We start from the raw sequence: 12,643 nt of genomic DNA on the forward strand, positions 1-12,643 counted from the left end.
CCCCCCTGACAGCTCTTCTTTTCCTTCAGTGCCGCCCACTGTCCAGGCCAGGCAGAGCATCGTGAATGCCACCGCCAATCTCGGCCAGTCCATCACCCTGGTGTGCGATGCCAAAGGCTTCCCAGAGCCCACCATGAGCTGGACAAAGTAAGAAACTGGCTCATGCCTTTTATCATGGACTTGTGGTGAAGGGAGCATGGAGCCTGCTCTGTGTTGGCATGTCCGTTGCATGCGTATGGGCTGCTTGGGAAGATCAGCTCTGGGTGCAGCCTTTCTGTAGATTCCTACAGAAGGAATCTGTAGATTTTGTAGATTCTGTGTATTCCTTTCTATAAGCTTCTCTCGCCTTGTGCATTGGACCCCTTCCAATGGGGCAGAACCAGAGGGTGTGACCTTGGAGGCCCTCTCTGGAATGTTTGTAGGCAGTTTATAGCCCTGGGAGAGAAGCAGAGGTTTGAGTAGAGGAAGCAAATTTGTGTTTGTAGAAGTACAATTTGGGGTGTTGACTTTCTGTGAAGACTGAGTCTTTCCCATGGGCTCCGTCTGCATTCTGTGGAAATGGGTTAAAAATGAACATCTTGCTTCTGTGGTCAAAATCACGGCACTTGGCATTTCTGCACTGTGTAGGGATGGGGAACAGATAGAGAATGAGGAAGACGAGAAGTACGTCTTCAGCGATGACAGTTCTGAGCTGACCATCAGGAAGGTGGATAAGAACGACGAGGCTGAGTACGTGTGCATTGCCGAGAATAAGGCTGGAGAGCAGGATGCGTCCATCCACCTCAAAGTCTTTGGTAAGGACGGTGGGGGTCAAGGTCATTGTCTTGCCACAGTTCCTCTTACCCCGCACACTCCATCCACCAGCAGGACCCCGTCCTCCAGCGGGACCCTGTCCTCTCTGCCTTGGAATCTGTTCCAGGTGCAACGACGTCTGCCATCTCCACCCCCTACGCCCAAGTCCACGCTGTCCGCCTCCTCTCCTGGTCAGTGACACGGTCTCCACCCCGTGGTCCCCTTCTGCCCCTCCTCACAGTAGCCAGAATGACCTCAAGCACCAGTCCTCTGTTTAAAATCCTCCCATGGCTTCCCGTTGCAACCAGAATAAAATCCAGACTGCCTGCCCTGGCCCGTGAGCCCTAACCTGAGCTAGCCCCTGCCTTCCTGTCCAGCCTCGTCTTTCGTCCACTTTGCTCGACACTGAAAACTCTCCAACCCCTCAGGCCCCCCTTCTGTGGCTCAGCCAACACTGAGCTTGTTCCTTGTCTTCGGGACATTGCACTTGATACTTCTCCTGCTTGGAATGTCATTCCCCCACATCTGCTCTGATCCGCCTTCTGCTGCACCATTCAGACCTCAACTCGACCCACCTTCTCGATGAGTCCTTCCTGTACTCCCCTGGCTAATGCACCACCACCACCCACCCACCTCCGCTGAGCACTTCCATTGATCTGACTGTATCTTCTTCACCACACTTGTCCTGCCTGGACTGGCCTCATTTCCATATCTGCTCGGGGATTGTGGTCTCTGACCTCCACGAAGCGTGTAAACACCAAGATAACGGAGTGCTGGCTGTTCTGTCTCTCTCCTGCTTCATCTCTGCCACTCCAAACAGCGCCAGACTCGGGAAGGCCCGTGGTAGACATTAGTGACCAACCGGCTGACTTTCTGTGTCTCCCTTGCTTCTTTCCGTGGCCCATGTGAAACAGTGCCACCAAAGTCATGAGAAGAGCCCCTAGTCTCTACTCACTCCATCTCGATAAAATCGGTTAACTTCCATTCATTTGGAACTGAAATGTATTTTGACCTGACCTTGAAAAGAGAATTTGTGGCAGACAAATGCTTAATCTATTGGCTTTCAACATTTCCTGCTCATGTTTTTTTTAAAAAGACATGTGGGACGCCTGGGTGGCTCAATAAGTTAAGCATCCAACTCTTGATTTTGGCTCAGGTCATGATCTCAGGGTCGTGAGATAGAGCCCCTTATCAGGCTCCATGCTCAGCTTGGAGCACCAAGGGGCAGCTCTGGTTCACATGGTTCCAAGTCACTATAGTGTGTGCCTGGGAAACCTGCTTGAGACCTGCTTGTGGGGCCTGATCATAGATCTTTGGAAGATCAAGAGCTTGTGTGCAGTTGGACCTGCTAATCATAGATGAATCTTATTTCTCCATTAATGACAGCTGGGTTTAGAAACAGGTTATTAGTTTGGTTCATATCAACTGGATATACTGGAGAGTGAAAGCTAATGGCCTTGGGAAATATTCTTGATAGTTTTTTCTCTAATTCTCTTCCCCAGATTTAAATCACTCAGATTTCAAGTTCTTCCATATTATAAAGATAGGTGCATTGTTAACGTATTCCTTCATTTAACAGATAGTGATTAAGCACCAGTGTTGCTGGACCGAAGGGCATCTGAGATATGAGTATGACGTGGTCCTTTAACTCTAAGAAACATGAGGAGGGAGATGAACATAGAAGCATATAAATTATAATAGAGAGTGTCAGCCAGCAATATTTGAGTGCCTTCTGTGGGCCCAGCCATTGTCAAAGTGATGAGGATGAAAAATACGCGCTCTGTCCTGATCCTTGGGCTCACGGGCTAACATGGGTGACCAAGGCTGAAATTTTTAGTGATGGCCCATTGTAAGGACTTCATAATGGTAATGGGCACAGTGTTTTAGAGGAAAAGAAGACCTGTGGTCATGCGAGACAGAAGGCAGAGAGGTCTTCACAAACGGTGTGCTGTTTCCCAAGCAGGACTTCCCAGGTGCAGAAGGGTGGGCGCAGGCGAGGACCCCAGGCCACCCAGGCACAGACGCAGAGGCAGGAAGACCGCGTGTTACGCTGACTGTGAGCTCCTTGCAGACAGGGACCGTGTACCCCCAGCTACGAGGACAGTGTCTGGCAGATCGCAGGTGCTAGAGTTTGCCTAAGTGAGAGCAGAGCCATTTGTTTTATGAATGAAGCACAGTGCAAATGGCAAGGAGATGAGTCTGGAAATGTGTAACCATCACTTGTCTCGGGAAATTCTTATATATTAGCCCCATAAAGTAATAATAATACCCGACACGAAGCGAGCGCTTAAAATGTGTCAAGCACCATGTGAAGTATTGTGTGTAAACTGACTTTTAATCCGCAGCACAACACTGTGAGGTAGAGTTCATTCTTTTTCCTATTTCACAAAAGAGGAAACTGAGCCCAGAGAATTGGGTGCCCTACCCAAGGAGCCAGGGTTCAAACTCAAACAGTGGGCTTGGAAGTCCCTTTCCCTGAGCTAGCAAAGGGGAGTTACTACTCCATGAACTCCACTGAACACAGACTACATCTGAATTACAGATGGGATGGCTGGGAATACCGAAGTTAGCGTGCCCCCCCTTTGCCACCATGGATCACACGGTTTCTCAGTAGAGATACACTCAGTTCTCACTTGGCTTGTCAGGAACAGATCTTAGATTCTTTTCCAGGCGTCTCCGGTGCGGGTGGCTGCCCCAGGAAGGAGGCGTGGGTAGTGAGTCAGGAGCCACATGGGGCCGGTAGAGAGTGAAGAGCTGGATCGGGTCTAGGGGAGGAGCTAACGAGGCAGGGAATGAATGTAGGATGCAGGAACTGTGGCAAGACAGGCTTTGTCTTTCCACCCACCTCCCTCACCAGGCATGCCCTCCTGCACCCCCCCCCCCAACACATAGAGTTTCTTCCCCAAGACCGCAGGTGGGAGAATAGATGCTAGTCCAGAAGAGCAAATAGAGGAGAGGTGGCCAGACTCCTGCAGAGACAGGCAAGTAAGCCACAGACTCCTAGGGACGCTGTCTAATCCAGCCCCCATCTCGAACATGAGTCCCCCCCGTGATCTCCGGGGGAGAGTTCACGTAGCCGCCTTGGAGTAACCTGGTCCCTCTTGTACACACTGCTTTTCCTCTCCATTTCACATTCTTAACCTCCTGTCCCTCCTCCTCTGGCCTCTCTTGGTTTAGGAGATTGGTAGTAAGGCCAGGACACCAGGTGGGGAGGGGCTAGCGAGGTAGGGCTCCCTCTTTCTTTTACTCTCTGTCCGTCCCGTTCCCCGTGGCTTGCCGTGAGGAGCGGCACGCGGGGGGAAGCGAGTTCCCCAGTGGTGGCAGTGAGGCAGAAGAGCACAGAAACCAATAGCTCGGATGGTAGACTAGGGCTCAGAGCTCCTGGGATTCCAGATGGGAAGGCAGTTAGTAGGTACAGGGCACATCTAAATTAGAGACTACCATAATTGTACCTTACCAACATCACTTTTCCCTAAGAAAGGGACACGTTCTAGCATGCATTGCCCTAGTTATCAGCCAGAAGCTCTTTTTACTAAGTACTTATATCCTACCTTTCTTTAAATTTGGCAGTGAATTTCCATTGCTTTTCTCCCCCATGGGCCCTTCTGAAAAAGTATTTTTGTCTCCGCGTATTCCTATTATGCTCACACAAATGCTCTTGAGGTCTCATGCTGCTGTGGACTAAGGCAAGTTCACCAGTGGGCTTGCTTATCTGAGCCCTGAGGACCAAAGCAGCCTTTGTGAGTTACAGCACCATGTAAAGCCTGAAGGGAGGTGCACCTGGTCATGTCCAGCCTCTCAGCACAGAGGAGCAGGGCCCCAGCACCCTCCGTGAGCTGGGGAGGCAGGAGCCTGGGTTGGGGTGGGAATAGACGAGACCACCTCTCAGTGGCAGGGTGCAGAGTCATGGGCACGCCAGAAGACGAGAGCCGTTGTGCTGGGAAAACTCCCAAGGACATCTGTGCTCACAGGAGGGTCCGTGGGGAGAAGTGCAATGGAACGACCTGAGGCAGTAAGTCCCATGGCAGCAGGTGGAAAATAGAACAAGAATCCAAAGTCAAGGGCCCACAACAGATGTTAATTAAGATGGTGTAAGTACCATCTGAAGACAAAACCTGGAGATGTTCCTCTGGATGCTGGTGTGCAGAGGGAAGTGACCTTGCAGCTGTCCCTGTTTGCCTGATGATGATGCCCATTGTCCCGGGGTAATTATTTAGAGCATTGCTTTTCACTCTCAAGAGTGCCCTGATTTGGACAATAAATTATATTGATATCCCAACTCCAAGGCAATATCTTGAGCCTTCAATGAGTTCTGACAATAGCCTTGCTGCTTCTGTAATGCAGAGAGGTTAGGTCATTAGTGAGAAGCTTGCCTGCCTTCCAACAGCCCTCTGTAGACCATACAAAATTAGCTGTTGTTAATAGTGTTTTTAGGAAGAATATAGTTTGCTTTTTTCTAAAGATTTGTGCTGTGCACCCTTTGTAACCCTCTGGGAAATGGAGCCACCAAACCAGATATTAATAGACATTAACTACCCCTTGTTTGTCTTCTATTAACCTTTTGATGCTGGGACAAAGTGCTAGGGGTCATGACAAGGCCAGCAAACACTGTCTAGGTCACCATATCCATCTAGGTTTCAAGAGGCCAAAAATTCAGCCTTTCTATAACTGCCTCCAGACCTCAAAACAGCTGTTCAGTTCAGTGAATTCAGTTGTTTGGCTGAATTTTATTTGATTTTTTAATACTTTTTTGAAGATTTTATTTATTTTAGAGAGAGAACACAAGCAGGGTGAGGGGCAGAGGGAGAAGCAGGCTCCCCACTGAGCAAGGAGCCCAATGTGGGGCTGGATCCCGGGACCCTGAGATCACGACCTGAGCTGAAGGCAGATGCCTAACTGACTGAGCCACCCAGGCGCCCCGTTTTTACACTTTTCAATCTGTGATTTTAACAGTGTAGAAATTCAACTTTTATTTTATCTTTCTCAAACCTCCTGTCCAGCCGCACTTAGCAGTTAGTCCATTCGGTATGAGCTGTAACCACCTTGAAAGTCTTATTTATCAAGATCGACACAAAACCTTCCTGTGGGAAAACCTCACTCAAGTGAACTCCATCAGTTCCAATTTGTGAGCATTTGGCCCCATTGGATTGAGACATGACTGGGTGCTTGCCATCAAAAAAGAATTTGCCAAGCAAGCGTTTAGTACAGATTAACTGTAGCAGAATATTTAGCCTATATGGATAATTTTGTATAGAAGCAGGTATTTGCTACAGAAAATGCACAGCCTTTAAAGCACTTGCCATTAAAGCAGAATCGGGGGCGTCAACTTGTAGGAAGTATTTGGGCAGTCATTTATTAACCTACTCAGGAGCAGCATATGAATTTGCACTTCTTTCAAAAATTATCCCATAAATTTGATTTATTTATTTTTTGTTTGTTTATCTAGCCTCGTCTTTTCCCCCATTAGTGAAATAAGTTGCATTTGTGCAGCGTTCTTTTCTCTTCTATGGAAGATTTCGCAATTTCAGAGTGTAATTGTTTTAAATCAGGAAAAGTCAATTTTCTCTAATGTTTTAACGTTTAACTCCAATTCCAAATGCTTGCTTTTTCTCACATTACCCAAAACATTTGGAAAATGAACCCATCTCTCCTTCCTATCCCAGCCCACTCCGCAGTCCGCAACCCGTCTCTTGCCCCATTTCCCTGCTTGGGTCAGTACTAACACAACTCTCCCAGTCAGTGAGAAGCTCACAGTCACTTGCACTCCTTCTCATTCCCTTTTGATTCTTGCCATGGCTCCTTCGCCCTCTGTTCACTTGGCACGTCCGTGAAGCCTTCGTGAGCACCTCTCTCAGAGCTGCCCTTCCCTGTCTGCCCCCCATCCCACCCTCCAGGACCACCTGGTTCGGGACTCTGTTCCGCCACACCGGGGGCACTGTCAGAGTTGTCAAAATTGGTTTTCCCACCTCAAGGTTTTCTCCGTTCTCAATCTTGAGTTTTTCCCGGATTAACCTTCTTAAAGTACAAATGATCATTTCATTCCTGGGATCAAACACCGCCAGTGGGCTTCCATCGGCGCCCGGAGATCATTCAAAGCAAGCACTGTAACCAGGCAGCCATGACCCAGCGCCTGGACCCAGCGCCTGGGCCCAGCACCACCTCCCCCTGCTGGGATGCAAACACGGGCCCCCATCACACTGCCCTCCTCACGTGTCCTTGCTTCATTGCTCACAGTTAAGCAGTTTTCTACACTGAGAATGACTCTATCCCAAAGTTCCACGTGCTAAAGATGTCATGGCCCAGCCCGAAAACTTCCTCTTCATGAAAGCTCCAACCAGACAAGTGCTCTTCCTCTGCCCCATGCCTTCTCCACCCTCTTCTTTGGACGCTCTTTCTCTAGGGGATCTTGTTGTTAATGGTCTCACATTGATGTTGTCACATGCCTATTCAGTTCTGTAGGTCCTGCAACACCTAGAATAGGGTCTTATACTCAGTAAGTACATAACCTGTGTTGAGTGGGTGCATGGTATAATTTAAACCCAAAAAGCTAAACCAATCAGATAAACTCATGAACATGTCTTTTCAGCAAAACCCAAAATCACTTACGTAGAGAACCAGACCGCCATGGAACTAGAAGAACAAGTCACTCTGACCTGCGAAGCCTCAGGAGACCCCATTCCCACTATCACCTGGAGGACTTCTACCCGGAACATCAGCAGCGAAGAAAAGGTATGATGTCACCAAGAGTTTCCGGGCCATGGGATGCAAGCTCAAAGCAGGTCATGTCTGTCCAGGGCCCCATTCTCTTCGGGGAGCCGGAAGATGGGATGCAGGCCCCAAAGGCCATGCGAGGTCCCACGGCCTCCATCCTCCAGACTGCCTGGCTGTGGCCTGATCAGTGTGTGTCAGGGCCACAGTTTCCTGCATAGATCTGCAGGGGTGTGAGGTTCCTGGGCATGGTCAAGTTAGATGTTCTGGGGAGGAAGCAGGTGGTGCTTTTCAAACCCAGGATTACGGAGCTATGAGGAGCAAGGAGAAGCCAAGAGCCTGGTGGTCCAGCTATCATATCAAGAGTACCGAAGGGAATGTGTCCCAGAAATAGCAGGGATCAGAATGAGCCCTATTAATTCTTCTCCTCGTGTTTTGTACACTCATGCTGTACATGCGCTGTATGCACAAAAGCTTGGTTGCCTTTGTGTCTGCCTGTATTTTCGGTCACATTTGGATATCATTTTGTTCTGAAGGCAAAAATAATTAGCAGTTTCTACATGACGATGATTACACTGGGTTCTCCAATACATTCTTAGCTCTCAGTGGTCCATGGTAGCAACCTTCCTGGCAATTTGAAATGACTGGGAAGATTTAGCTTTAAAGCATGTAGATTTATAGGCCACCAGGAAGTTGTTATTATTATTGACAGTATATACAGATTGAGGTAACCCCACATCAGGCAGCCCTTTGCTACTGAGTAGGCCAAAAGCAGGAGGAAGAAGCAGCTTGGTTTTAAAGCAACTTAAACCCTCTTATGGCACTTCTCCAATCTCATCTCATATAGCCTATAGTAATACGCTTCATATTAGTTGTCCAAAGCTATTTAGGAGTAATGGCCTTAACTTTAAAGAGCATTTATAATGGATTACTTATTGACCACAATGTCAAAAATGATAGATCTTCACTCTTCTGCCTGCCTAAAGGAAATCCCCCAGAGGGTAAACTCAAATAAAGTCAAAAAGAAACAGGGTGACACAGCAGAGCTACATTTGGGATTTGCATTTGAGGATCTGATTTCTGCCCCACGAATAAAAAACAAAACTAAATCAAAAGGAATAGAAATTGCTGTTCCAAAAAGCCCATTATTTTTTGCAAGTTTAACTCCACAGTTGAATTCAACTTAACAAAAACTCAAGGAACTGCTAAGTATTTTTGAAACTCACATATGCTGTTCGATATTGTGAAAACCAACTGGATTAAGAAATATGGTGTTTACTTGGATAGTTTCTTTATCAACATTGGAAATAAACCCCAAGCTCAGATTTCAGCTCCCATCGTGTGTGTTACATGGATTGAATGTACATTTCAGGGCTTAAACCGCAGGGCTGCTGCTCGGCCAGTTTTTCTACATCAGGCTTGTGATTTGTCCAGAATGACCCAGTGTATATCAGTGACCTACAGTGAAGGACAGAAATTATATATATCCCAGATGAATGATGTTTTTAAATTCGATGTCTTTTCTAGGAATAGCTCCACAGCTAAGCTAGACCAGAAGGGTTATTAAGATTTGTGCCTTACCCTAAGTTCTTTTATAGGTGGGCACTTCTGGCCTGTATCTGTGAATTCATTTTTACAGAATGAGAACAAATAACCAGGCACTAATCCACACTCATACTTACTAAATGTTGAGACAAAAGGTATCCAGCAGAGACCATCTCCGAACAAGTAGGTGTGTATAATTCAATGATCAGTGTAGATCGTTTGTCTCAATCTGAGATAATTATCTAAGCCCAGCCACATAGGTTGTATTTGGTTTCTTTTACTACGGACTGCCTTCGAGTTTACTCAAAGTGACACTACTGGAACATGCGTGAATCCATTGTTAGAACTAGTCCTCCAAACCAGCCAGTGACATGACACCATATTAACATATTTGCCTAAATGAAACCCTACATAGAAAAGTTGCCATTTCTATTAGTTTTATATTAACATCAGAGAGGCTTGATATCCATCTTATACCGTGGAGAGCTCATAATTAAGAGAACAGAGGGCCTATCCATGCCAGCTGGACGCTGGGTAATCAATTTCACTTTCATCTGGCAGCCCCTCGTGTTCTCCACCATCTGAAGGTGCATTATATATAATCAGGGATTAAGATGATTAGAGGCACCGTATTGTAGGAGTGAAAGAAAACAATTTTCTTTTAAAAATCAGGATAATACATGAAGCAGATAAAAACGACGATTGTTTCTACCTGTTAAGCTCAGGAAGGGTCCTGAGAATTAGCACAAAATGCTGGGATCCTAGAAGTCAGGAAGGAAGGTCCCATTTGAGGTTGTGCAGTCTCACCTGGCACTCACTTTGCAGCTTATCTGCCAGAAAGGCTCGTGGTCCCTCCCTGAAGGGTGATGGTGTCTGTCCTCTACAGGCGTCTGGCCAACACTGGGGATCAGGAAGGTCTGCTTCCTTGCCCCTCCCACTGTTCAGTCTTCCCACCTCTGCCCCTCAGTCCTCTGGGTGAGAGCTCTTGGATTTTCCACTAGTCTCCAGTCTTCATGCGTCCGTTCAACCCCTGGTGCTTCCTGGTGGTCCCGTCCTAGAGAGCTTCAGCCCCCTGGCGCTCCCCTAAAGTTCTGTGGAGACAGTGTAGCTAGTGCAGATTTCCATGCAGTGAACTGCTCCCTTGTTCCGGACACCATCAGGCAGCTAAAGTATTAGCCCTGCAGCAATTTCCTCATTCTCTTGCCTCATATTGAGCTTGTGGTCAACTAAAATGCTCAGCTCTTTTTTTTTGTGAACTACGCTGAAGCCACATATCCCCTTATTCTGTTCTTATGCAATTGATTGCTTCACCAAAAATGCAGAACTTTGTATTTATTTCTGCTAAAAACTGTGTTTTGTTTGTTGCAACCCGACGTTCCTCAGTGGGGTCACTATGGCAGTTTGGGAAGGGTCTTCCTTCCTGGGATGGTCCTGTGCGTTGCAGGATTTTTAGCACCACCAGTCCCCTTCCCTCTAAATGCCAGCAGCCACCTCTAATCACCTTGATGACTAAAAATGCCACATACACAAACTCTTTCTGGCTTGAGAAACATTTCAGTCCATCTTTCTAACCAGGCAAGTCTGGCTTTCCTCACAGCTGTCCTTAGAGGTCTGTAGGTCTAGGGCATTTCAAGCCACATGGACCCCCATGTTTTGTTTATGTGTTTTTAAAGTAATGAGGTCTAACAGTGAGTGGTGACCCCACTTCCCAAAGGCCAAAGGCAGAAAGTTCAGTAGCCTTCCCCAGGCAGCTGTGATCCAGCATCTGTATTAGCTGTTGCTCCAACCTCGCACGAACATTTACATGAAACATCTTTGTCCGAGCCTCTGATAAAAATGTTGACTGGGACAAGGTCAAGCGCAGAGCCCTTAGAACGCTCTCACAGCTTCCCTCTGGGTCACTGACTCGGAAGGTAGAGCACCTAATGCCATGGTGCTCCTCATGATTTTGATGACTTTTGCGGAAGGTTCAATGATTTCTTTAATAAAGTTGGTTACAGAATAAGCTAATTAAAGCAGCTTGGTCTTTTGCTTCATTGTTTAGTTAAGTCTGGCATTTGTCTGGTATTACCCTTCTTAAGAGAAGAGAGAAAAGGCTTTCAACCATAGGCACAGAGTTAGTAACTTTCTAATGGATCCTAATGTTCCTCTTCATTAAAAAAAGCGGGGGGGAATCAAGCAAAAGCCAGTTCACTGAGCCTCATTGTCACACCCTATCTGATTGTGTCTTTAGGTGTAGTCCAGCTGCTCCTTCGAGATTGATTACCATCAATCTGCTAAGCTTCAGCTGGTTGAGTCGGTTTTGCTCAACAACCAATAACAGCTAAGCTAAATTTGGGTCATTAAGACCGTTAGGGTAGATCATCTGTCTGAAAGTTAATCCATTCATTAGTCTCTATTATGTTGACCAAAAAGAAAACAAACCATATTTGAACATCATAGTGGGTCAGTTTGATCAATGTGTCTGGAGGTCACTGTGATAATGCAGATGCAAAGAAAATTTGCACGTCCACATCATTTTGTTGCTCATCCTACCTAGATTCATTTTAAATATTGCCAGGTATGTGAGTGAGTGGGGCTAACTTCCAGGTGCCATTTACATACTGAGCAAGACCTTTGGAGGATAATTTGCACAGTCTGTTGCTAGCAGAACACATTCTCTATGTGCTTATTTAAACCTCTTATTTGAACATGCCTTTGAAATGACTGGTACAGAAATTCATATGAAACTTTAATATTTGAGGAAAAGAAGAGGGGCAAAGAATTGAGATCAGAGGAGATAGGGAAAAAAATGGAATTTCATGAGCCTTGAGTCTTTAGCTGATAGAGTATCGCACAAATCCCACAAATAAGAGAGACCTTTGAAATCCTGAATTCGCTGGAAATTGGATCTTTCTGTCAGCAAGAAGAATTCCTCTTTCATACAACCTAGGTGCCCATGTATAAATACTGGAAAAGGTACCTCGTTGAGCATTTAGAGTCTGGCATATTCTGCGTGTGGGCAAAGGTAGAGCAGGTAATATTTTAGGATAACAGTAGGGATGCTTCACTCTCGTTTATTTACATATTCCTACAGACTTATATGTGAGATGATAAAATGTAAATAAACCTGGAACTTAAAATTTCTGGAGCATGACTAATCCTATCCTAATGTGTTTTCTGTGTGTGTATATCAGATTGTCTTAAAGTGAGCCACACCATCACCAAATTATCAGGGCCGAGGCATATTCCACCAGGCACCCAGGCAGGAGGTCAGGCTACTGGAAGCATCTTGTTACTAGCAACTACTTATTCTAAAAGCCACAAAACCGTAGTGATCTGGGAGAGACACAAGAAGAATCAGATCTGAAAAACAAACAACTCCATATGATATAGCCCTTAAAAAACAATCTTGATTCATGCAGCCCTGGCATGTGACAGACAAGCTTCTCGGTGATGTGGACTTGGCAACCACATTTGACATGTTGGCCCACTGTCACTTTGGTCTCTGCATGTTCGTTCCTCTGTTCTTACTTTTTTCTTCATTCCGACATCACGTGACATCCAACATCTCCCTCCTCGTTTCTCACAAAAGCTCTTTGCATTTAGTGGACTCTTA

The 12,643-nt window shown here is 46.4% G+C and overlaps 1 protein-coding gene and 1 long non-coding RNA gene across 20 annotated transcripts in view; one reads left to right on the forward strand and one right to left on the reverse strand.

The window, feature by feature from the left end:
- The window catches only part of LOC141374532 (uncharacterized), a 25,608-nt gene extending 15,608 nt beyond the window's left edge, over nucleotides 1–10,000 (reverse strand). Inside the window, exon 1 of the long non-coding RNA XR_012381501.1 lies at nucleotides 9,853–10,000. This is a non-coding gene — a long non-coding RNA (uncharacterized lncRNA). The remainder of the gene's footprint in view (nucleotides 1–9,852) is intronic.
- Nucleotides 1–12,643, forward strand: part of NCAM1 (neural cell adhesion molecule 1) — a 296,714-nt gene that overhangs the window by 236,788 nt on the left and 47,283 nt on the right. For all 19 annotated transcript variants that reach the window (XR_012381487.1, XR_012381488.1, XR_012381489.1 and 16 more), the window contains exons 6-8: nucleotides 30–147; nucleotides 628–794; nucleotides 7,379–7,521. Coding sequence is in view for 5 of the 19 variants with exons in the window: in XM_073903754.1 (XP_073759855.1) it covers nucleotides 30–147; nucleotides 628–794; nucleotides 7,379–7,521 (428 nt within the window). In the remaining 14 variants the exon portion in view is untranslated. The remainder of the gene's footprint in view (nucleotides 1–29; nucleotides 148–627; nucleotides 795–7,378; nucleotides 7,522–12,643) is intronic.

This window comes from Callorhinus ursinus, unplaced genomic scaffold (genome assembly GCF_003265705.2).
Source record: "Callorhinus ursinus isolate GAN/ISIS: 27379988/994484 unplaced genomic scaffold, GSC_fseal_2.0 scaffold19, whole genome shotgun sequence".
NCBI lineage: Eukaryota > Metazoa > Chordata > Mammalia > Carnivora > Otariidae > Callorhinus > Callorhinus ursinus.